General features: G+C 52.4%; 1 protein-coding gene and 1 long non-coding RNA gene across 4 annotated transcripts; one reads left to right on the plus strand and one right to left on the minus strand.

The window, feature by feature from the left end:
- Nucleotides 1-271: 271 nt before the first annotated feature.
- SLC9A5 (solute carrier family 9 member A5) lies at nucleotides 272-24,076 on the plus strand. Of its 2 annotated transcripts, XM_045533485.1 has the most exons (17): nucleotides 272-472; nucleotides 3,544-3,846; nucleotides 5,784-5,947; nucleotides 6,139-6,217; nucleotides 6,508-6,685; nucleotides 7,230-7,450; nucleotides 7,674-7,876; nucleotides 8,100-8,189; nucleotides 8,287-8,357; nucleotides 9,077-9,206; nucleotides 9,701-9,789; nucleotides 9,942-10,068; nucleotides 13,753-13,923; nucleotides 14,435-14,504; nucleotides 15,143-15,277; nucleotides 22,825-22,880; nucleotides 23,892-24,076. In XM_045533485.1, exons 1-17 carry the CDS (start codon nucleotides 286-288, stop codon nucleotides 23,895-23,897), a joined length of 2,280 nt encoding a protein of 759 aa, XP_045389441.1. In that variant the 5' UTR covers nucleotides 272-285; the 3' UTR covers nucleotides 23,898-24,076. The 2 variants fall into 2 exon arrangements, with proteins under 2 accessions (XP_045389441.1, XP_045389440.1); XM_045533484.1 differs by lacking the exons at nucleotides 22,825-22,880; nucleotides 23,892-24,076 and adding an exon at nucleotides 18,181-18,739.
- On the minus strand, nucleotides 13,582-23,454 carry LOC123625199. Of its 2 annotated transcripts, none has more exons than XR_006730421.1 (4): nucleotides 23,206-23,454; nucleotides 21,700-21,901; nucleotides 14,781-14,867; nucleotides 13,582-14,167 (listed from the first exon to the last, which is right to left on the minus strand). It is a non-coding gene; the product is annotated as an uncharacterized LOC123625199 (long non-coding RNA). The 2 variants fall into 2 exon arrangements; XR_006730420.1 differs by having other exon boundaries at nucleotides 14,781-15,166.
- Nucleotides 24,077-24,083: the final 7 nt, after the last annotated feature.

The raw sequence follows: 24,083 nt of genomic DNA on the forward strand, positions 1-24,083 counted from the left end.
GGGGGTGCTGACTGGAAGGAGTAGGTTGCGGGACTTGGCGCAGGGCTGTACCGGGGAATTTCCGGAGCTGGGACAGGTTTGGGGGGAAGAAGGAGGGGTCCCGACTACGGGCGTCCAGGACAGAATCTCGGAGCCCGAACCTGGCTTGTAGGTATCGGAGCCGGGATTGGGGGGAGCGAGCCCCACGTGCCTGTGACGCGGGGGCGCCCGGTAGGCGGCGGCGGCGACGGCGACGCTGGGCTGGCGGCGGTGCCGAGCCGGGAGGGCGACTGGGCAGGCGGCAGGATGCTGCGCGCCGCACTGCCCCTGCTCGCGCTGCCCCTGGTGGGGGTGGCTGAAGAACCTCCCCAGAAGTCGGGGTCCCCGGGCGAGCCTCCCCCAGGCTTGGCGCTTTTCCGCTGGCAGTGGCATGAGGTCGAGGCGCCCTACCTGGTAGCCCTGTGGATCCTGGTGGCCAGCCTGGCCAAAATCGGTGAGTGCGTGTGTGCGTGTGCCAGGCCGGTGGCCAGCAGCGGACCCGCCCCCAACACCCGGGTCCCCAGATCCAGGCTGGCTTCTTGCACAGCGCCGGGACTTAGCTTCTGATTCCACAGATCCGGGCTCTCAGTTCCTGCGCCTCCTCCCGGTCTCCTCCCGTGGGAGCTCTGAGGATTTGCCTTGCTGGAGGGCTGCCCCCGCTCTTCCCAGTTCCATCTTTAGGCTCTGGTGCCCTCTCTGCTCCCCTCTTCCCCTTGCAGTAAGCCCTCCTCGTCTGGTTTCTCCCCCACCAGTCCCTAGCTTCTCAGAAACCTCTTTTAGTGGTGAGCACGCGCGGGGACATTGAGGGGATGGTATTCTCCGGAGAACCCAGGCATCCTGGTCCTGAGGAAGCAGCCTTCCCTGGAGACCACGTCCAAGTGTCCATTCTCTTGGGTGGGATACTAAACTGCCACTTTCCCTCTAGCTCTCCTCTGCTCCCCACTTAAACATGCTGCCTTCTTGCACCTAGGTGTGGGACCCCCCTCCCCATTCAAGTTCACATTCTTTCCATTTCATATAAGAAACTTCCATTTATTGGGCGGGGGTGGGAGGTGTTGGGGGGAGGGGGGCTGACTATGTGTTGCCTACCAGAGATGCTTTCATATATCCGACCTCCTTCAGTCCTCACAGCATTGAAGGTTGTGCTTCAGACTCCTTTTTCCCTGAATAGAGCCGCTTTTCCCTGCTTCTGTTCCTTCCTCCTCCCTTCTGAGCAGCCAGTGGTCCATCCTCCACCGAGACCCTCCTCCTCCTCCCTGTTGTGCAGGCTCTGCTGTGGGGGTGACTAATTATAGCTGAGCGTTGCTACTCACTCCCCATCTATGTTGGCACAGTCTGTACTCCAGTCTCACCAATACAGCCTTTATGTAGGAATCACACAGCTTAGACTTTGTCCTCTTCTCCCCTAGGGACACTCTGGGGGGTGGGGGGCTGGGCAGGAGCTGAAGAACTCTCCACTCTGCTGTGACAGCTGGGTATTAATAATGGAAAGCAAGACTCAAATGCCTTCAGGGAGGCTGGTTCTGCCAGACAATGGCTTTTGTGGTGGGTCTTGGATTGCAGGGCTGGGGTTGGTGCATGAGGAGATGAAGATGAAATAGGAGGGGGACCAAAGGTAGGGATGAGTATGGAGAGATCTATGACTGAACTTACCGTAGAGGCCCAGCAGCAATGAGAGTAAGATGGGAGGAGCCTCAGATTTGGAGCCAAGACTTGAGTTTGCTGAGAAGTCTGTGAATTACAGAAGGGTTCCTGTCTTACTTAGGGTTTATAGCAACAACTGTAGTTCCCTCCAGTAAATCACAGTGCTTTTCCTAGTTTGAACGGCACCTCCTATGGAGGTAGGAGAAGAGAGCCTCCTTCTCACCAGCCAAAAAATATCTCCAGCAAAGGGGGAAAAGATAGGCAGAACATTCAGGAATACCTTCCCCCAACTTCATTGCTAGGAAGTTTTCTCCCTTTTATTCCACAGATATATACATAGAGCCCACTGTGTGCTAGGACTAGAGTCCTAGGCCCTCTGGTTGCAGCTTCCAAAGGGCACTATCTTTGCACTATCTTCTCACCAGGCTAACATGGAGGTCTCCTCAACCCATACCCTAGGGATTGTGGAGGGAGAGAGGTGTTCACTTCTGGTCTGAGGGCCTAAGGGAGAGTCAAGAGAATTTATTTTAGGGGACAAAAGCAGGAGAGGCAATAGTGCTGGAAACCTTGTCTTACCTCTTCCTAGAGACAAAACCTCTAGGAAAAGAACATACTATGTGACTGACATCATGCTGGGCACATCTGCACACTTTATGTCATTTTATCCTCACCCTTTGCGATGGGTATTTTTCTTATATTACAGGAGAAGAAATTGAAGTTCAATTACTTACTTCAAGGTAAGTTAGATAAGTTGCCTGATATCACACAGTTAGATATGGTAAGGCTGGAAGAACACTTGGAGATCTTCTGACTGCTGAACCCAGAGTTTTTTGTTTTTTTATTATTTATTTATTTTAGAGTCAGGGTCTCACTCTGTCACCCAGACTGGAGTACAGTGGCACAATCATAGCTCACTGTAACCTCAAGCTTCTAGGCTCAAGTGATCCTCCCACCTCAGCCTCCTGAGTAGCTGGGACTACAGGCATGTGCCACCATGGCCAGCCAATTTTTAAAAAATTTTTTGTAGAGTCAGGGTGTTGCCCAGGCCTTCTGGCCTCAAACAATGTGGCCTCAAATGATCCTCCTGCCTTGGCCTCCCAAAGTTCTGGGACCATAGGTGTGAACCACCATACTCAGTCCCCAAAGTTTTTTAAGCTACAGAGTCCTGAGTGAGCCCATATAATGAAAAGCACATTGGGCTAGGAGGTCTACAGTGCTCCTAGGAGCTATAATGTACATTATGATCTAGTTAAAGAGGCAGGACATCATAATATTAATATAATGATAGGTAACATTTCTTGGGTGCTTACTATAAAGCAGTGTTCTAAGTGCCTTTGAGTAGATTGCCTTTTTTAATACTTACAACAATCCTGTGAGATCATTATTGTTTTTACTCCCATTTTGCTGATAAGAAAACTGAGGGTCAGAGAGGTGAAGTTATTTGCCCCAAGGTCAAAGGACTAGTAAATGGAGGCGTTAGGCTTTGAAGCTAAGCAGCCTAAATCCAGATGCTCTGATTTTTACAGCTATATTATGCATAAAAAGATACTGGGTAGCATTTGCTGAGATTTAAATAATGGCTATGGAGAAAGGTGAGGTCCCCTGAGGATGAGAGTAGCAAGGAGGGGACATTTATAGAAAGGGGAAAAGCAAGCAAAATCCTCGGTTGCCCTGGTGTAACAGGAACACCAAGAAAATGACAGTTTTGGCTGCAGGGGAGGGTTTGCAGCCTTGAAGGTTAGAGATTCTGGAAGTCTCCTTCCTTGGTCCCAGGGCCAGAGATCCTGACCTTAGGTAACCTTTTAAGACTGGGGGTTATAGGCCAGTGTGTGGGAGGGCATTCTGTAAGCTGATATCTCCTGTTCTCTTTTTGCATTGTAGTGTTTCATCTGTCTCGGAAAGTAACGTCTCTGGTCCCTGAGAGCTGCCTGCTGATTTTGCTGGGCCTGGTGCTGGGAGGCATTGTATTGGCTGTGGCCAAGAAAGCTGAGTACCAGCTGGAGCCAGGCACCTTCTTCCTCTTCCTGCTGCCTCCTATTGTGCTGGACTCAGGCTATTTCATGCCTAGCCGGCTGTTTTTTGACAACTTGGGTGCCATCCTCACCTATGCTGTGGTGGGCACACTCTGGAATGCCTTCACAACAGGCGCTGCCCTCTGGGGCCTGCAGCAGGCTGGACTTGTGGGTGAGTGACCCTAACACCTGGGCTGGCGGAGGGAGGCTTTCACAGACCCATCACCCCACTACCCTCTCCTCCAACTCTGGAGGTCTCATGCTGGCAAGAGCCATGCACCATGAGCTCCATCTTAGGTCTCTCCCACCTGGAGTGTAAGGCAACACGCCTGATGCGCTTCAGCCCTCATTTAGGTGTCTGCCAGTCGAGTCTGGGCGTCTGCAACATGACAGCTGAGCAGGAGCCTAGCTCCCAGCTGTGTGTGGGCTGTCAAGGCTGGGGAGCCTGCATTACCACTCTTTTGCATCCTGCCCTCTGTTACCACACTGCCACTTGCCAGCCCTGCTCCCCTGAGGCACAGCTCCTTATTCCTGCAAGGGCCTACCATCCTGGCTCTGCCCAGGCCATGTCAGGGTGGTTTCCTGTTTTTATTATTATTATTATTTTTTTTTTTGAGACAGAGTGTCGCTTTGTTGCCCTGGCTAGAGTGAATGCCGTGGCGTCAGCCTAGCTCACAGCAACCTCAAACTCCTGGGCTTAAGCAATCCTACTGCCTCAGCCTCCCGAGTAGCTGGGACTACAGGCATGCGCCACCATGCCCGGCTAATTTTTTCTATATATATTTTAGTTGGCCAGATAATTTCTTTCTATTTTTGGTAGAGACGGGGTCTCGCTGTTGCTCAGGCTGGTCTCAAACTCCTGACCTCGAGCGATCCACCCGCCTCGGCCTCCCAGAGTGCTAGGATTACGAGCGTGAGCCACCGCGCCCGGCCTTATTATTATCTTTAATGAATACATATTACACATCCACAAAATACTGGCACTACACTGGGTGTTGTCTCCTTACTTATCCCACTGACTCTTCATAGCAACCATGTTGGGGGTATAATTCGTCCCACTAAATGGATGAGGAAATAGAGCTCCTTACATTTGTTTACTATCAGGTCCAAGGTTAGCAGGAGAGGTCCATTTTACTGAGGCTCTTTGCCATTAGGCTGCCCTCTCTTGCTACCTTCTTGATTTCCTGACCCAAGAAATCCATTCAACCCTGAATGTTGATAATTCAGACTTTTTCCAAGGTACAAGGAGAGATTTGCAGTTCCCACCGGGAGACTCCAACTTGGTTTCCCTGTTGAGATAGTGAAGTATTTAGGGCAGAAAGGGAAGGGAGGACATCAGATCATAATAATAGCAGTAATCCTAATAATAGGTAGTATCTTTTGGGTGCTTACTATATATCAGGCACTGGCTAAATAGAGAAATTTTTGAGGTAGATATTATTATTCTCAATGTATACATGGGGAAACTAAGGCTCACAGACTTGAACATGCCATTATATGTATGTATCAAACATGTCATCATATGTATTATATGACATGTTCAAGTCCCACCTGCAGTGCTTTTCATACTCTGTTCAGAGAATTGTGTCACATACCTTTGACTGGGAACCACAGGTGAGGGAGAAAGCACATACCTTTGTTATTTTCCCTAATAAAAGCCAGTTAGCAGCCAGTTTTCCACGTGCTGGTAGCTGTGATTACTGTTGCTACAGTTTTTATTATTAACACTGTGCCATCTTAGCCTTTCAGGTCACATAGAGCTTTGTTAGCCATCTCCTGGGTTGTTTTATCTTTTCTAAAGGCTGGGTTGATTTTTGCAGCAATCTTGTAAGGTAGGCAGATGAGGAGGAATGGCTAAGGGAAGTCATGTGACAATGACAGAGCCAACATCACACAAGTGGTAAGTGACCAGGCCAGGCCTTAGGCATAGGCAGCTTGGCTCATAGCCAGTGCTCTCTTCACCACCCTAAGTCCTCCTTGGGCATCCTTGTTTTATGGGGGGGGTGAGGTGGGGGGATGGAGCCAGGGCTGGTCCCAGGGAGTGCTGCAGGAGATGGTGTCATCCATCTTCACCAATTACTGGCCTGTCCTCCATCTCTCCTTCAATAGCCCCTAGGGTGCAGGCTGGCTTCCTGGACTTTCTGCTGTTTGGGAGCCTCATCTCAGCTGTGGACCCTGTGGCTGTGCTGGCTGTCTTTGAGGAGGTGCATGTCAATGAGACTCTCTTTATCATTGTTTTTGGCGAGTCCCTGCTCAACGATGCAGTCACTGTGGTGAGAGCACTTAGCTGGTTTCCATTCCCTGTCCCCAAGCTGCACGCTCTGGCCAGTTGGGTGTTGGAGCTGACTCAGACTCTTCCCGTGGGTCCCCTGGTGAAGAAATACGGTCTCAGCTCTCACTGTCTCCCAGCAGTCCCAGTTGCTGCCTTCCTCACCTTGCTCCTGACTCTCCTCTTCTCACTCAGGTGCTGTACAAGGTCTGCAACTCCTTTGTGGAGATGGGCTCTGCCAACGTGCAGGCCACTGACTACTTGAAGGGAGTCGGTCAGTATTTCCTCCCTCTTGGCTAGCATTGGAGGTCTGTCTCTGCTGGGTTGCTGAGCCCCTTCCATCCCACATCAGGACAGAAGAGGCTGTCCGGGTTGCCTCTTTTCCTCTCCTCCTCTATGGAGAAGTGGGGTCTGGGAGGGGTTTGCCCTGGGATCCTGGCTCTGGGGTCCTGAGCCCCTGGGAGTGCGGTGAGCATCATCCTCTACTCCCTGCCAGGCAGCAGTCTTGTCAGCCCCGGGAGGGTCTGGGCCAGGGGTCACGCTGATAACCCACTCCTCCCCCAGCCTCCCTGTTTGTGGTCAGTCTGGGCGGGGCAGCCGTGGGCTTAGTCTTTGCCTTCCTCCTGGCCCTGACCACACGCTTCACCAAGCGGGTCCGCATCATCGAGCCGCTGCTGGTCTTCCTCCTCGCCTATGCAGCCTACCTCACTGCTGAAATGGCCTCGCTCTCCGCCATTCTTGCGTGAGTCTGGGGGCCTTGCAGGCAGGCAGCTGGGAGGGGACCCTGGAGATGGTTGCCCTTCTTATGGGCAGAAGCAGGACCCTGGGAATCCATAGGTTTCCCTGAGCCCTTGTGGTAGTAGTAGGAGCCTTAGACTCCCCTGGGGAGACAGTAAACTTCAGGTAATATTTCAGGAGCTGCCTCCAGAACTGTCCTGGGTACCCCAGAACCCAATTTTCCTTTGCCTGAAGTGCCCTCTGGGGTGTGGGCTGGGCTGGAAGTAGACTTCCAGGTCTGGTGGCCACAGCCCTCCAAAAGATGCCTCAGAGAATCTGATGGTCAGAGCATGTTTCTCCTACCTTCCCTTCCAGAAGGCATGGAGATCTGGGCTCTTATCTCAGCACCACTACTAATTATTAATAGCAGACTTCATGCTTCCCTGGGCTTCACTCTGAGAGTCTGACGTCTGTGATGGGCAATGCCCCCTCCTGCAGCATGCTCAAACCTCAGAGCCTGAGCCCCCTGGGACCCCTCCTCACTTGCCCTGTTTCCATCCCTCTCCCAGGGTGACCATGTGTGGCCTGGGCTGTAAGAAGTATGTGGAGGCCAACATCTCCCATAAGTCACGCACAGCTGTCAAATATACAATGAAGACTCTAGCCAGCTGTGCTGAGACCGTCATCTTCATGCTGCTTGGCATCTCAGCTGTGGACTCTTCTAAGTGGGCCTGGGACTCTGGGCTGGTGCTGGGCACCCTCGTCTTCATCCTGTTCTTCCGAGCCCTCGGTATTGCTGGCACACTCTGCTTTCCCACTCCCCTCCTGTCCCCCTTTCCTTGCCCCTGCAGCTCATTCCCCAATCTCAGTCTACATCCTTGTCAATTCCTAAGCCTCTCCTATTGCTCACCTCTCCCACCCCCATTAGACCTTAGCCCAGGTACTTGGTGCCATCTACTCCTGTGTCCTCCTCTCCCAACACCTTGCTCCCACTGGCCTCCCTCCTGCTGTAGGCGTAGTCCTGCAGACGTGGGTGCTGAATCAGTTCCGGCTGGTCCCTCTGGACAAGATTGACCAGGTGGTGATGTCCTATGGGGGCCTGCGGGGGGCTGTGGCCTTTGCTCTCGTCATCCTACTGGACAGGACCAAGGTCCCTGCCAAGGACTACTTTGTGGCCACCACTATTGTGGTGGTCTTCTTCACAGTCATCGTGCAGGTGGGAGTGCCCATGAGGCTGGGTGGGGAGAGGGTCTGGCAGGCCCTAGGGGAGTCTTGGAGCCTATGGGACAGGCCTCCTCTTCCCACTGGGGGATGCAGGGACCTGACTTCCCAGAGCTGAGTGCAGTGGGGTGGCAGTGCAGAAGCTGAAGCCTAATTATGGAGTGAGAAATGCAGCACGGAACTGAACAGGACAGGGCTCACCTCCTGCCTGTCCATAGGGCTTGACCATCAAGCCGCTAGTCAAGTGGCTGAAGGTGAAGAGGAGTGAGCATCACAAACCCACCCTGAACCAGGAGCTGCATGAGCACGTGGGTACCAGAACCCCATCCTTCCACCTCTCCCTCTGTCCCTTCTCCCATTTTGGGCAGAGTCCTGATCCAGTCCCCCTACCCACCCCCCTTCTAGACTTTTGACCACATTCTGGCTGCAGTGGAGGACGTTGTGGGGCACCATGGCTACCACTACTGGAGGGACAGGTGAGGGAGCTGCCCCGAGGCTCCTTCAGCAGCAGCAGCCCCACCAGCCAGGGCAGCATGGGGGGGGTGCACCACACTTCTAAGAAGGGACAGCCAAGTTCAGGCTGAGTAACCTCTGCCTAAAGCCCTTCAGTAGCATCCCAGTGCTCTCAGGATAAGACAAGGCTCCCCAGTGTGGCCTGCCTGGCCCTGCATGGTCTGGCCCCTGCCAGACTCCAGCCTCATTGTGCTCTGCTCTGTTTTTGACTGTCTGCCTGCTAATTCCATGGACCCTGCTTTAGAACCTCAGGACCCACCCTGCTCCCCCAGCCTGGCTGCTGGGACCTTTGTACATGTCGTTCTCTCCACTAGAACACTCCTTCGCCTCCTTCTCACTTAACTCAACTTCTGGTCATCCTTCAGCTCTCAGTAGACGTCAATTACTTAGGGAGCCCTTCCCTGGGCTCCCTGATAAGGACAAGTCCCTGTCGTAATCTACAGTTATCTTTTGTAGTTCTTGTCATGGTTGCAAGTTTACAGTTGTTTGTGATAACTTTAATTCATGTCAGGCTTTCCCATAACACCGTAAATTCCATAAAGGCAGAGACTAGACTTGAGATTCTCCCTGGCTGAGGCCCATACCAAGAAAGGGCTGGTAGTGTCCCTGCCCCATCTGAGGAAGGGCCAGCCAGCTGGGCCTTGGGGATGGTACTCAGGGCTGGGCCTGGCATCCTCTGTAGGTGGGAGCAGTTTGACAAGAAGTACCTGAGTCAGCTACTGATGCGGCGGTCAGCCTACCGCATCCGGGACCAGATCTGGGATGTGTACTACAGACTCAACATCCGGGATGCCATCAGCTTTGTGGACCAGGTGGGCCAGCAGCTACCAGGTGGGCCAGTGGTGGGTGGGCAGATGGCCAGCAGAGCAGGACAGAGAGGAGTGACCGGCATGTAGGCCCTGAGCAGGGAGTTGGGAATTCCCAGCTGGCTGCATGGGCTTGTGAAGTGGCAGCTGCAGGAACCAGTTGGGCCTGGTGCTGACATTCAGAGTCTGGTGGGCAGTACAGAAAGGTGGGGAACAGCTAGACTCTGGAGTCAGCAGATGTGGTGCAGCTGTTATCAATTCCAAGCTTGTGACCTTGAGTAAGTCACTTATACTCTGAGCCTCAGTTTCCTCAGCTGTAAGAAAGCAGGAATAAGAGGACCTATGTGGCAGAGTTTTGTGGATTTGGTATGCAAATTGCCTAGTACAGTACCTGACACGTCAAAAGAGCAAAATAAGAGTTAGCTATTGTTATTCTCTTTATTACCCTCTGCCTGGGCTTCCCTCCGATTGCCATCTGACCTTGATTGTGACCCCCGCAGGGAGGCCACGTCTTGTCTTCTGCAGGTCTCACACTACCCTCTATGCCCAGCCGCAATTCTGTGGCAGAGACTTCTGTCACCAACCTGCTGTGAGTCTATGAGCCCCTTCCCCTTCCTCAAGCTCCTCTCCATTGGGCCCTCTTCATCACTGGGCAAGATTTATCAGCACTTTTGTTTCTGCCCTTCCCCTGGCCTGTGCCTCCTGCTCCCTCCCCAGCACACTGTCCCCTGCCTCCTGCAGGAGGGAGAGTGGCAGTGGAGCGTGTCTGGATCTGCAGGTGATTGACACAGTACGCAGCGGCCGGGACCGTGAGGATGCTGTGATGCATCATCTGCTCTGTGGAGGCCTCTACAAACCGCGCCGCAGGGTGAGAGCAGGCAGGCACGAGTTCTGAGGGGATGAGGGTGGTCTGGGGAGGCCATGATCAGGGGCTGCAGAGGCAGTTGGCGCCAGCTCATGGAGAGCTGTGGATGCCCGGCAGAAGTGTGGGTTTCACTTCGTCAGTAATAAGAAACCTTTGCTTTTTTTTTTTTTTTGAGAAAGGGTTGGCCTGGTATGAGTAATGTTTAAGGATGCCTTCTCTGGTAGCAGGGTGCAGATCAAATTGGAGGGGGTGAATTGAGAGGCCAGGAGCCAGTTGGGAAGCTGGAGTGAAACACTGCAGATTAGAGCTCACAGTGGTGGGCAGGGAGAGAGGAGCACATAGGCTTAGGGGACTGGCCCTGAAGGGGAGAGGAGGAGACAGTACAAGAGGCCTTGAGGGTTACTGGAGAATGGTGGGGTGCCAGACAGAAAGAGGAGCTCCAAGGAAGCATGCAGGACCAGCTTAGCCTGAGGAAGGCAGGCATCTGTTTAAGTAGTGGGAGTTAGTCCAATGCAGATCATGAAGCTTTACGGCTGGGAAGGCCCAGCCCATCCAGGAGAGAAGCTATTCTAATCCCACAAGGGGGCAGCAAGCTATTACCTTGAACCTTTCTGAAATAGGAAGCCAGCCATTAGCATTCCTGGCAGTTTTAACAGTCAAGGCTCTTTCTACCGACAGAATTGACTTTGTTTAACTTGCACCCACTGGTCCTTATTTGACTTTTTGCAGATCTGCAGAATAAATCTTCCAAGGTTCCAAGACAGTTCCCTACCACACAGGCCCCCTTGTCCTCAAGCCAGCATCTTCTGCCTCTGGTGTGTCTTCTCTGGCCATAAGAAACAGGGCTCAATGTAAGGTGCTACTCTAGCTGTGGTTGGCCAGGGCAGGGCAGAGGAACTTTCTCACCTTTCTAGTTCTAGAACTTGCCATTCTCTTCTCACAGCCCAGGATCCCTCCAGCTTTGGCTCAACACCCTCGGGCCCTATACTATCCCTACAATCTGCCAAATTCCCATGTCTTCCTCAGTTAATGGCTATCCAGACCTTGTCTCATCCTAACCTGTGTGGTTTTTTAAAAACTTTTTTCTTATGTAAAATTCCAGTAGAGAGAATATAATAACTCAAATTTACCTATCACTCAGCTCTGATAATTATCAATGCATGATTGTTACATTTATACTTACATATATACCATACCCACACTTTATCTTAAAGCAAACTCCAAATATCATATCACATCATCTCTAAATATTTTAGTATGTATCTTTAGGCGGTAAGAACTCTTACATCCAGTCGGTGTTCAATAAATACCTTTGTCCAGCTGGATGTTCAAATTAGGATTCAAATAAAGATACTTTGCATTTGGGAAATATGTCTGTTCATTAATAAAAATCTATAATAGTTCCTTCCCCTCCCTTTTTTCCCCCTTGCTATTTATTTGTTGAATCAACTGGATACTTTGTCTTGGAAAATTTCCCATTTTCTAGATTTTGCTGATTGTATTCCAGTGGTGTTATTTAACATGTTCCTCCATTCCCTATATTTCCTGGTCATTAAATCTAGAGGCCTGATCAGACTCAGGGACATTCAATAGGTATGCTATGTATTTCTTATTGTGCCACATCAGGAAGTACATAATGATTGGTTGTATGTGTGTGTGTGTGCATGTGTGTGTAAGATTGGTCAATGGGTTCAGTCCAATCAGTTCATATATAGTCAGTTTTTTAAAAATCTGGAATAAGTTTGTGCTTACCCTGTTAAATGTCATCTTATTTGATTTAGCCTATCATTCCATTTTTTGGATCCCATGTTTGCCACCAGATGTCTCCCCAGATTCATATCATCTGAAAATTCGCTAAGCCTGTTAACTTTGTATTCATCCAAATCAACATAAAAATGTTGAACAGGATAGAGCTGAGGACAGAGCCCTGTGGCATGCTACTAAAGACTTTCCTCCAGACTGACTTGGATCAAGCATTTTTGGGGTATGATTACTCAACCAGTTCTGAATCTACTTAGTTGTACCATGACACAATTCATAATTCCTCATGTTCTTCACAGAAATATCATTAGAGAGAGACAGAAGTGTCTACTATGTAGTTAGGAAGATAACATTGTAGTTTAAGAGAGAGGTAGGGGCTGGAGAGGAATATTTGGAAGCAATCTATATCAGAGGTTTCCTCACCTGGCTACCTCAGAATCCTCCCAGGAAACTTGCTAGAATCCATATTCCTGGCTTCACCTCCCGGTGATTCTGACTCTGTACTTTGGAATGGGGCTGAGAATCTGTGTTCTTACTAAGATCCCCAGGTAACTCAAATGCAGCTGGTCTGATGGCTGGTGTTTGGGGACCATAGATCTATATCATCAGGATATCTGAAGCCAAGAGAATGGATAAGTCCTCTGAGGAGAGTGTTTAGAGGGAGATAGGGGGGCCAAGGCTGTGAGGAATGCACGTGGGAGAAAAAGAGGGAGCCAGCAGAGGAGGAGAAGTCCTTTGCAGAAGGAGTAGCAGATGGTGCCTCAGGCTGGGGGTGGAAGGAGGGCTAGATGCTGCACAGAGGCCAGGCTGCCAACTAGACAGAGGCCACAGCACTGGTGACCAGGGAGAAGGAGGGCTGTGGAGTTGCAGACCCTGGAGTTGCATTTCTGGTATTTAAGGAATTGCTAGGTGTGAGAAAAAGTGTCAGAATCAAATTATAAAAAGGGAGATGGCAGTGCCAATGGAAAGTCTGTCTTCAAGGAGTCAAGGGCAGAGGCTTGCTTGAAAGCAGAGGGGAGGGTACCAGTGGTGAGGGAAGGAGTGCAGATGCTGGAGAGTAGAGAAATAGGACGGAGCAGGAGCTGAAGGAGGCAGGAAGGAGGGGCTGGCAGTCGTGGGCCCTATGAAGGAGGTGGGCAGAGGGGCACCTCCTGGTGTGTGGGCGGAGGAGGGCAGATGGGAGACTGGAAGGGAGCTCATGTGAGGTAAAGGGACCAGCCTGGGGAGGTGAGGCAAGATCAGATGATTTGGTACACGCTGAGCAGTACTTTGGGGATTACTGCTAGATAATGGAAGTGTTGCTAAGCAGCCCAGGGCAGAGACGGAGGCAGTCTAGGTGAGTGGGTAGTGGGGTTGGTCTTTATGAGAAAGAGTTAAAAACAGCAGATGATGGGGGTGGTCCTGAATTGTTGGGACCGAGAGGCTACAGGGTGTCAGGGGAGATAGTTCTAAAAGTCCAAAGCACAGCTCGAGATGTCATGGTGGTGGTTGTTGAAATAGCTAGATGGAGATCTAGATGGAGGATCCTGTATAGCTAGCAAGGGGCAGGCGGGCCAGGTGTGTGAGTCAGGCTCAGATAAATGGAGATGCAAAGAAGGAAATATCCCCCACAGTCTTATAGTAGCCCTGGGGGACAAGACAAAGGGTCATCTTCATATCAGAGAGAATTGGGAAAGGCAGCAGGGGATGGGGCAGGCCAGATTTGGGAGGAGAAATTCTGGGATAAAGGGAAGCATTTCCCCAGGGAACTGAGAACACAGAGCCTCTGGCTGTGTTTCTATTTATTTTTTGTTTTTCAATCCACGGCTAATTCTGGAAAAGCTGGACTGGCAGGGCCTGTGGTGAACATGTTGGGGCTGTGGCCTGGGATTCCTGTAGGAGGCCAAGGCACCCGGCCTCATGGCGGGGCGGCACTGTCATTGCCAGTACAAAGCCAGCTGCAGCCGCCACTTCATCTCAGAGGACGCGCAGGAGCGGCAGGACAAGGAGATCTTCCAGCAGAACATGAAGCGGCGGCTGGAGTCCTTTAAGTCCACCAAGCACAACATCTGCTTCACCAAGAGCAAGCCACGACTCCGCAAGACTGGCCGCAGGAAGGCACGTCCTTTCTCTGGAACTCCTCTTTAGGGCTGGAGGCTGACAGCACACAGTATTGAGTCTCCAAGTGTTGGAATCCAGCCTTAGGGGACCCCTAGTTGGATAGTCCTCGGAGACTTGGTGACTGCACCAGTCTGGGTTCCCTTTTAGATCTTCCTTGAGCCCCAGCAGGGTAAGGGGAGGCCTTTAGAGGGAGAGCAGTCTCTTGGCTATGTGGTCACGTGCTGGGAGGTAGCAGGATCTCCTACCAGAGATGAAACAGGCAAGACAAAAGGACATCCCTAATCAGCCCAGGCTGATGCACTCAGAGCCCTTGCTGGGCCATGCATGGGTTACTCAGACTCCACAATTCTTGCCTGGCTGGCGCAGGGGTGGTAGAACCATTGGGACTGACACAAATTTCCTCCCCTGTTGGGTTAGAAAAACGTGTCCTCCTCTTGACCCCACCAGATAAGAGGGTGGAAGTGTGGAGCCAGGGCCAGAGGCTCAGGTTTTCTTTCTTGGTTCTTAGAAGGATGGTGTGGCTAACGCTGAGGCTACAAATGGGAAACCTCCTCGAGACCTGGGCTTTCAGGACACAGGCAAGCAGGGAGCAGGGGTGGGACTGAGGGAGGTGGAGAAGAGCCTAGCATCCTGGAGGACCTGCTCAGGGGTCCATCAGCACCATCAGGGACTAGATGGGCACACTTGACTTCCAAGTTGGAAATATTCAAAGCACTTAGACAATGTGTGACAGAAGGTGTCCAATTGCTAACTATGGGCTATGGGTCCTGAGGACTTGGAAAAGTTGTCATGGAGAAGGAGGAGCTTGGTTTGGGCCTTGAAAGATGGGTGGACCCTGGGGCCCAATATCCTACCTGCAAAATGGTTTGTTTGAGCTGGATGTTGATGGGCCTTCCAGCTCTGCGGATGCTCATGTTTTCGGTTGGTGATGTGATCTGGGGCTGACAGAAGAAGATGGGGAAGCTGGAAAGTGTGACCCTCATGGCTTCCTCTGAGCACTTAGCTTCCTCTGGTTGCCTCCTTAGGCTCTGCATTGTCGCGTCCCTTCCTCCCAAGTCCCTACCCCCAGGTCAGTGCTTGAAACAGCCAGAGGAGAAAGCAGGTGTCTCTGCCAACATGGGCTCTGCTTGAGGGGACAGGGAGCTGCCTTGGGACTGTGAGCACCAGGAGGCAGTTTCTGGGTTGGTTGCCCAACTCCGCTCTTGTCTCTGTCCAGCTGCTGTAATATTGACTGTGGAGTCTGACAAAGAGGAAGAGAGTGACAGTTCAGAGACTGAGAAGGAAGACGACGAGGGGATCATCTTTGTGGCTCGGGCAACTAGTGAGGTTCTCCAAGAGGGCAAGGTCTCAGGTAATGGCTTCCTTGCTGTCTCCCTCCCCTCTGGAGCAAGCTGATTTCTTTCCTCTTCACTCATGGCCTCTACTCCAGACAACTCCCTATTCCTATTCACTAGTTTGCTCACCACTAGTTTGTTCACCAGCCAGCATTTATTAAGCACCTCCTTTATACCAGATGCCTGACATACATGACCTGATTCAACCCAAAAACAACCAAGAAGGGGAAACGGAGCTCATAGAGCCTAAGGAGCTTTTGACTTGTCTAGTGTCACACAGGAAGAACCAGAACCAGAACTTGAACCTGACCCATCTGACTCCAAAGCCCATAGCCTTTCACTGCCATATTGCCCCCTTTACAGTCTGGTGAGGAACCCATGCTTAGCACACCTGCCCTCAGGTAGAGCCCCAGGTGAGGGTAGCAGCTAGACCTGGGGGAGGAGTCTGAATTCATCAAAATGGACTTATTGTGGATAAAAAACTAGTATAGGGCTGGGTGGGCATGGAGCCTCATGCCTGTAATCCCAGCATGGGAGGGCAAGGTGGGAGGGTTGCTTGAGGCCAGGAGTTTGAGACCAGCCTGAACAAGAGTGAGATCCCATCTCTACAAAAAACAGATTAGCTGGGTGTGGTGATGTGGGCCTGTAGTTCCAGCTACTCAGGAGGCTGAGGCAGGGGGATAGCTTGAGCCCAGGAGTTGCAGGCTGCACTCTTAAAAAAATGAAAAACAGGCTGGGTGTGTGTACCCGGGGCGACAGAGTGAGACTCTGTCTCAAAAAATAAATAAATATTAAAAAAAAAAAGAAAATGAAAAAACACAAACAGTATATATGTGTTTCCACATATGTGCAGAGACCTAATTCACTCATAATGTTAGATATCACTGGTGGTCAGCTCAAAGCACCTTCAAGTGTGTTTTTTCAATGTTTTTGTTGTTGTTGTTTGTTTGTTTTTGAGACAGTCTTGCTCTGTTGCCCAGGCTAGAGTGCCATGGCGTCAACCTAGCCCATAGCAACCTCAAACTCCTGGGCTCAAAGCAATCCTCCTGCCTCAGCCTCCTGAGTAGCTGGGACTACAGGCATGCACCATCACACCTGGCTAATTTTTTCTATATATTTTTAGTTGTCCAGTGAATTTCTTTCTATTTTTAATAGAGATGGGGTCTCGCTCTTGCTCAGGTTGGTCTCGAACTCCTGACCTTGAGCGATCCTCCCACCCTGGCCTCCCAGAGTGCTAGGATTACAGGCATGAGCCACCGCACCTGGCCTTATATTTCCTTTAAACCGGCAATTAAATCCAGATCATATTTCAGTTTTAATTTTTTGCTAAGAACACTTCATGTGATGGTGTACTTCCTATTGCATCACATCAGGAAACACATACCATCTGGTTGTCTCTCTTTTCATGAAGTTAATTAACATTGTTCACTGGGTTCAGATGTTCCCCCTGAGCCATCCATTATCAAGTGACCCAAAAGCTTTTCCTTAAATGGTCTCAACAGCCATTGATGATCACTGCCAGATTCAAAATTTCATTAGAGGTTGTACAATGATAATATTCTATATCTATTTTTCCATCTGCATTTATTAGCAGGAATTCTTCTATAAAAAATTCCCCCTCATCAATTATTTGGTTACTTTGAGACACAGTTCATACAGGAAAGAATGGATAAATACCCGATTCTTTCATTTATCAGTTTTCAGACCCCAGTTAGTTCCCGAGCATCCTCTAAAGGTGAACATGGAAGGTTTTTGTTGTTTTAGGCTTTTTGTTATTAAATTCTGACATTCCAGGTCTTTCAAGAGATATAGTTTTACTTTTAATCATAGTACCAATACATTTCATAAGGTACTCAATCAAGAAGTTTACTGGATTGTTCAGGACTTTATCATTGTGCTTGACTTTGGAGAGCTGGGGTGATAGGTGGCCAGAGGGCTTCTCTTTCCCACGTTTCCTCTTTCAGAACCTCAGACTTCCAATAATTCTGCCGCAGCAGTTCTGGGATTCTCAGCTCCTGTCCCCCATGCTGCGTCATCCCCTTTGCGGCACCGTTTTGGCCTGCTGTTAGGTTTGCATGAGCTCACACTCCTGGGCTCTGTCCCACCAGAGGGCTGTGGTGGGTGCTCAGGCAGTATGCCCAGCAGCAAAGCCTTTGGCCTGGAGCCTCCAGGTTTTTCTGTCCCTGGCTGACTCGGATGGGGCTTGGCAGGATTCTATTTCTGAGACTGGTGCTGTGAGTTGAGGGAGGAAGATCGAAGATGGGGCTTCCTTCCTGCCTGGCTCCTGCTTTCTCTTGCTTTAGTTATTTTCATGTGTTCAATAGATACTTCTTGGCTGGGCGTAGTGGCTCACGCCTGTAATCCTAGCACTCTGGGAGGCCGAGGCGGGTGGATCATTTGAGCTCAGGAGTTCGAGACCAACCTGAGCAAAAGCGAGACCCCATCTCCACTAAAAAAATAGAAACAAATTATATGGACAACTAAAAATATATAGAGAAAAAATTAGCCGGGCGTGGTGGTGCATGCCTGTAGTCCCAGCTACTTGGGAGGCTGAGGCAGTAGGATTGCTTGAGCCCAGGAGTTTAAGGTTGCTGTGAGCTAGGGTGACGACACGGCACTCTAGCATGTCCGACAGAGTGAGACTCTGTCTCAGAAAAAAATAAACTAAAATAAAAAACAAACAAAAAATAGATACTTCTTGAGCAACTACTATGTGCCCAGTCCTGTGCCAGGAGCTAGGGATACAAAGGACAGCAAATCAGCTGTGGTGCTTCCCCTCAGCAAACTATATGCATCAAATAATTGCACAAATGGATGTAATATGGCAACTGAGGAATGAGTTTATTTATGAGAACATGCTTATACTTGAGAAGGGTTCCACTGTATTGGTAACAAGCTCCTGTGTACTCTCTGTCCCCAGGAAGCCTTGAGGTGTGCCCAAGCCCACGCATCATCCCCCCGTCCCCAACCTGTGCAGAGAAGGAGTTACCCTGGAAGAGCGGGCATGGGGACCTGGCAGTGTATGTGTCCTCAGAAACCACGAAGATTGTGCCCGTGGACATGCAGACGGGCTGGAACCAGAGCATCTCATCCCTGGAGAGCCTGGCATCCCCTCCCTGCACCCAGGCCCCAACTCTGACCCGCCTGCCTCCCCACCCTCTGAGTGCTGAAGAACCCCAGGCCCCTCTCCACCTGCCTTCTGATCCCCGCCCTAGCTTCGCCTTTCCCCCGAGCCTGGCCAAGGCTGGCCGCTCCCACAGTGAGAGTAGTGCTGACATCCCCCAGCAGCAGGAGCTGCAGCCCCTCATGGGCCACAAGAACCGCACCCATCTTAGCCCAGGTACTGCTAACTCCCACTGGTGCATCCCGTTCAACAGAGGTGGCCGGCTGTAGCACAGGGCCTCAGGGAGGAGCAGGAGGTAGAGCCCCTGTAGGAAGTGCTCCCTGGGAAATCGGCAGAAGAGCCCGTTCAGCTTGCCATGGGGCCAGCAAGGCCTGGACTGAAGTAGCAACTGGGTTTTCTTGGGAATGGTCAGAGGGGTCTCCTGAGCTGGTCCTCACAGGGACCCTTCTCACCACCCTCCCTGCTCCTAACCCCTGCCACCTTCTGTGTCAATAAGGCCCCTATTCTGGCTCAGGACCCAGTCCAGGACTTCTAGGTGATAGGCCCGGACATTTGGGTAGCTGGTGCCCCTTTCCCAGTAGGCCTTTCTGGGATTACTATAGGCAGCTTTTCCTGTCCCCAAAGCAAGGGCATTATTCCTTAGTGGACACTGGCCTTCCCTATCCTCTACCCACTCCCCAGCACTGGCTCAGGGACAGTGTCCTGATAATGAGGCTCACTGAGGGGGTGGTCCTCAGAGGGACTGGGTGGGAGGCAGGGCTGGCCTCAGTCTTGAGCTCTGCTACCCTGTTGGGTCAGTTACCCACAGTCCATTTTTTTTTAGGGCAGTGGGAATCTCTGGCTCCACTTCTTGCTTAGCCCCTTCCCTTTGCTGCCAGGGGCTGGGCCAGGTTCCAATTCAGAACTGCTTCTTAGTCAGGGTCACTCTAGGGATCTGCTGCTCTGAGTCCAAATCTGGACCTTTCTGATCCTTGGGTCTGGGTTTTCCGAGGAGGGGATACAGTGGCCTCTGGGCTCCCATGTCACCACCTCAACATTCCCCAAGCAGGGAAGAAACCAGGTATCCCAGGGCCACTGCTCCATTGCTTTGGGGGCTGGGAAGCCTGGCTGCTGTGGTAAGGAGGGGGCTGAATGGGTGGCAGGTGACTTTCCAGGGGTTAGCACCTACCTTGTGTTTTGTACCTTGAACCTAAGATACATTAAACATCTCTCAGATGGATGGGTGTCCCATGTCCATGTGTCTGGGGGTTTCCAGGATATGGGACAACAGGGGCATCTGGTGAGAAATGTAAACTCCAGCTGCCTGCCCCAGGGACAGAGAACAGGGTTGGGTGGGGGGATCCCAGGCAGGACTGTTAGTACCTCTGCCTCCCTTCCCCCCCACCTCTCCCATATTTTTCCAATATTATCCCCTTAGCAGGGGCCTGCAGCAGCAGTCTAGGGCATAAGCATGGGGTCACAGAACTGGGAATCTACAAAATGAGAGAGGCTAGCAGGGAAAGAGACCCAAGAGGTCAGGTGCCAAGCTGCCCCAAGATGCAGCCACCGCACACCTGGGACCAGATAGACACTTCTTGAAAACCTGGAGGCAGGTGTAGGACAAATGAACAGAAGTGTCCTTCTGCATGTGACAGGTAGGAAGACAATCTCAAGGGACTTGGTTACCCTGAGTGCTTATGATACAAATCGTAGTGTGGGGTCCAGAAACATGGCTAGAAATGCCTAGGTAATAGCAGTCCCCAAGCCCCAATTCGCATTGTGTCTGAAGGACTTTAAAAAAAAGTTTGAGATGTAACTCATATACCATAAAAATTCACTCATCTAAAGTGTACAATGTAGTGTTTTTAATATAGTCACAAGAGTTGTGCAACCTTCCCCACGATCTAAGTTTAGAACATTTTCATCATTCCCCTAAGAAGCCCTGTACTGGCTCCTCATCCCCTGCCCTCCCCAGCCCTAGGCAATCACTAACCTACTTTCTGGCACACTTGACCAACTAAGAATAACTTTTTCCGAGTTATCTGTGGGGAAGCTAAGAAGAGAAGAGTGATTTAGGCTTTGCCCTCACAGTGTTTACAGTAGGCAGTGATAAGGCCTACTGGTTAACTAGTAGTCGACAGTTTGGAGTTAGGCAGTCCCAGCTGTCACTCACCAGCTAAGTCATCCTGGGTGTGTTATATAATGTCTCTGGGCCTCAGTGTCCTCATCTCTAAAATGAGATAACAACCATACTTCACAAGGTTGCTGCTAGGACTAAATGACAAAATGGGGAGGACTCTACGCAGAGGCCCTGGCCCACAGTAAGGGATCACAAGTGTTTGCCATTATAGGTCTTATACGCCAAGGCAGGGGTGCATGGAAAATGCTGTGGGGCCTTGAGATCTGGGCAGGCTTCTGGGAGGAGTCCGAGTGTGTGGGTGGTGGGTGCCTGGTCGAAGACGTATGAAACCTCCGCAGTCCAGGGATATGAAGGGGCTGGTGCTGCGGAGGGCAGGCCTCAGTCAGTTCTCAGACTTTAGTGTCAGAATCACTGGGAACTTGTCTAACATGCATATTCTCAGGCCTACCCCAAAGGTTCTGATTCAGCAGGGCAGGGAGGGGGCAGGGGAGCACAGGTGGGGGCTGGTGAGGGGCAGAACTGCCTGAGTGGAGAGGAGATGGCTGGGGAAGGCTTCGTGAAGAAGGTGCGGCATCCAGGCCTTGAAGGAGAAAGGATTTTGATGTGGATGTGGGCCTTCAGGTAGAGGAGACAGTACGAGACAACACTTATGATCAGATTTGTTTTCCAGACAGTCTGGAAGGACAACAGGAAGGCTGTGATGCCTCTGGGTGGCCTTGAATGTCATACAAAAGGGTGTGGAGTTTATTTATTTAGGCTGAAGGCAAGAGAGGTCTGGATGTTTTGGAGTACTTGTTGCCCTCACTGTTTGGGGCAGTACTGAAGTAGGGTGAGCAAGGTTTGGGATAGAGTGAAGGGAATGACCGTGGGTCTCTTATCTCTAGGCCCACTGAGACCCAGAGCCCCCATTTCATTATCGATTGAGTCATGCTGGCAAGGAATAGGCGGCTGAGGGAGGGCTGGGGAAGGGGCAGGGAAGGGAGGCCCATTCCCATTTCATGATCTCAGTGGAAAAGGCTGCTGTGAGTAGATTCTGCTGCCAGGAGAGCCACAGAGATGGGCCCCATGAGTCACTGCTCAGTCCTGCAAGCTCAGCCCACAAGAGCCCGCTGTGGTCAGCCACCCCAGGCTGGCTCCATGCCTAGCCCCCCAATATTCCTTGTCAGGTCTCATTCTGTCCCCGTTTCTATCTGTACCTTTGCCATCCTGCAGCTGTGCATCCTGTAGCTCTCTAGTTCCTCTCTGTCTCCTTTTCAGGTTGAGCGTCTGAATCTGCCTCCATTCGTGACTCTGGTTTTCATCTGACTCATAGATGGGGAGCCTCAGGAGGGCAGGCGTAGTGTGACCAGTCTCAGGCACTGATAAGCATTTATTCTATGCCAAGCCCTGTGTTGGGTGCTGGAAGTACAGAAGCAGACAATACACAGTCTCAGTTTCTACAAAGTTTACAACACGCATTTTCTGTGGAGAGGGAAACCAGGGCCTAGTCCTGCCTCTATCTCAGTGTGGCTGCACCGTCCCTGAATCTGCTTGCTGTGCCCAGTGGTGCCAGGGTCAGCTGTAGCCTGTGGCTCGAGGCTCTTGTCTCTGGCACACAGAGTGGTATGTGTGCCTGACAGCAGGTCCCCCCAGCTCTTAGGGTTCCTGGCTGGTAGGTGGGGGTGGGCAGCAGAAGGGGAGGGAGGGAGCAGGAAGCAGTGACTCAGTGGGGGTGGCCCTGGGACAGAGCTGGGGAAGGAGCCAAGGTTGGACGATGCTCACTGAAGCTAGGAGGGTAGGAAGAGAGGTCTGGCTGGGGTTTAGCAATGGAGCAGAACAATTCCAAGGCTACTCTCTCAGACCTGCTATGGAGAAGGCTCCTCTGTAGCTGCCTGGGAGTCTAGACTCTGAGTGCTGCAATGGGTGGGAGATTGCTGTTGTTCCCACTGTGCCTGCTCTGATGCCCAGGTTCATGAAGGAGACGCCTGCCTTAGTTAGAGCCAGGGAAGCTATTGCCCCATTGCCCCAAGCCCCCAGGGACCAAGGGCCTGGGCATTATGTGGGGCTCCGTGCCTTCTCCTGGCCACATAGCCAACCTTCCCATAATCTTCCCATAAATTTTAGGGAGTGTCAGTCTGGGACCACATCCCCCAAGGGGACCCCAAACCTCAGAGCTATGCAAGTGGCTTTCATCAGTTCAGGATCCCCTGACTGAGGGTGAAATGAGGGGTAGGTCACCAACACATCCCAAGTGCTGGCAGTGAGCAGACATTTGACATATGGGGTCTTCCCTAGTCCTCACAGCAAACCTAGGAGAAAGGAATGACTTTCCTTTTTTACAGGTGAGGAAGGAGAGGTTCAAAGAGAAGAGAGTCCCTGGAACTCACTCCCCCAGCAGGTAAGTGGAGGAGTCAGGCCTGGGCTAGTCTCTGGCCCCAGAACCCCACCTAGGCACCAGCCTCCCTGGCTGGACTCTGTGGGGAGCGGGATACGGAAGTGCTAGGGAGTGAAAGGGGTGGAGGGTCTGGGGGATTCTGGCAGGCCTGGCTCGGCCCCCACCCTCCAGCCCAGACAGCAGCCCCATCCCGTCCCAGGACCCTACGAACCGGCTCTAGGTGCCTGTGCCAAGGCAGCGCCTCCCTCCGTCGCAAAGGAGGCCTCCTCTGCGCGCATTCAGCAGCCGAAGCCCCCGCCAACCCCGGCGGGCCTGCCCGCTCACTTACCCTCGCGCACCTACACGGCCTGCCCCCGGGGCACCGCTTCCGGCGCCGCTCGCCGGGCGGGAGTGGGCACCGTAGGACCGCCGGCCGTTGGTCGCTGCCCGGACCCGCGCACTGAGACGCCGAGGGTTGGGCGCGCAGTCCCCGGGCCCTTGGGGGATGGGGGTGAGGCGAGCCGTCTGGGCGCGTTGGGCGGCGGGCGGGGGCGCTGCGGGGCTGGCGTCTCGGCCTCCCAGCCGGCCCGGCCGTCTACCGTCGGCCCCCGCGGGGCGGGCTGTGGCTGCGTCCTCCGGCCTCCAGGGGGCGGTGCGGCGCTCCGTCCTCGGCGGCGGGTCCTTCCCTCCCCCACGGCCAGGAGGCGGCGCCCCTGGACGCCGGGCGGTCGCGCGGTCCCTGCCGTCGAGGTCCCTTCGAGGGCTCCGGCTGCGAGGCCTCTGGGGATTCGCAATTCCCTGCGGCGCTTCCCGGGGTCGTGAGTCCAACCAGCGGGCGAGGAAGGGCGCGTGCCAGTCCCCGAGCCGAGCCTTGGCCGGGACAGGGAGCTTGAGCACGAGGCAGCCCCGTGCCACAGCGGCGAGAGCCCTACGTGAGGGCGTGTCCGAGGGTGGGGGCCCACCGGGCAAAAGCCCACGGGGGTACGACAGGGGGCCTGAGCAAAAGGGAGACCCCTGACCTTTCTCCCTCTCCAGGCCTGAACTACGTTGGTGGCAGCGCTTCCTGTGCCCTCGCACCAAGACTGGCACCCTTCTCCTGCGGCCTAGTGCCTCGTGCCTGCATTGCCCACCGAGTCCTACCCAACCATCTTCAACCTAGTTTCTGGAAGAGTGGGGCCTCTGTTCATACCGAGGCCCAGCCCTTCTCCCACTTGCCCTGAACAGGCC

The sequence above is a fragment of the Lemur catta genome, chromosome 20 (genome assembly GCF_020740605.2).
Source record: "Lemur catta isolate mLemCat1 chromosome 20, mLemCat1.pri, whole genome shotgun sequence".
Taxonomy (NCBI): domain Eukaryota; kingdom Metazoa; phylum Chordata; class Mammalia; order Primates; family Lemuridae; genus Lemur; species Lemur catta.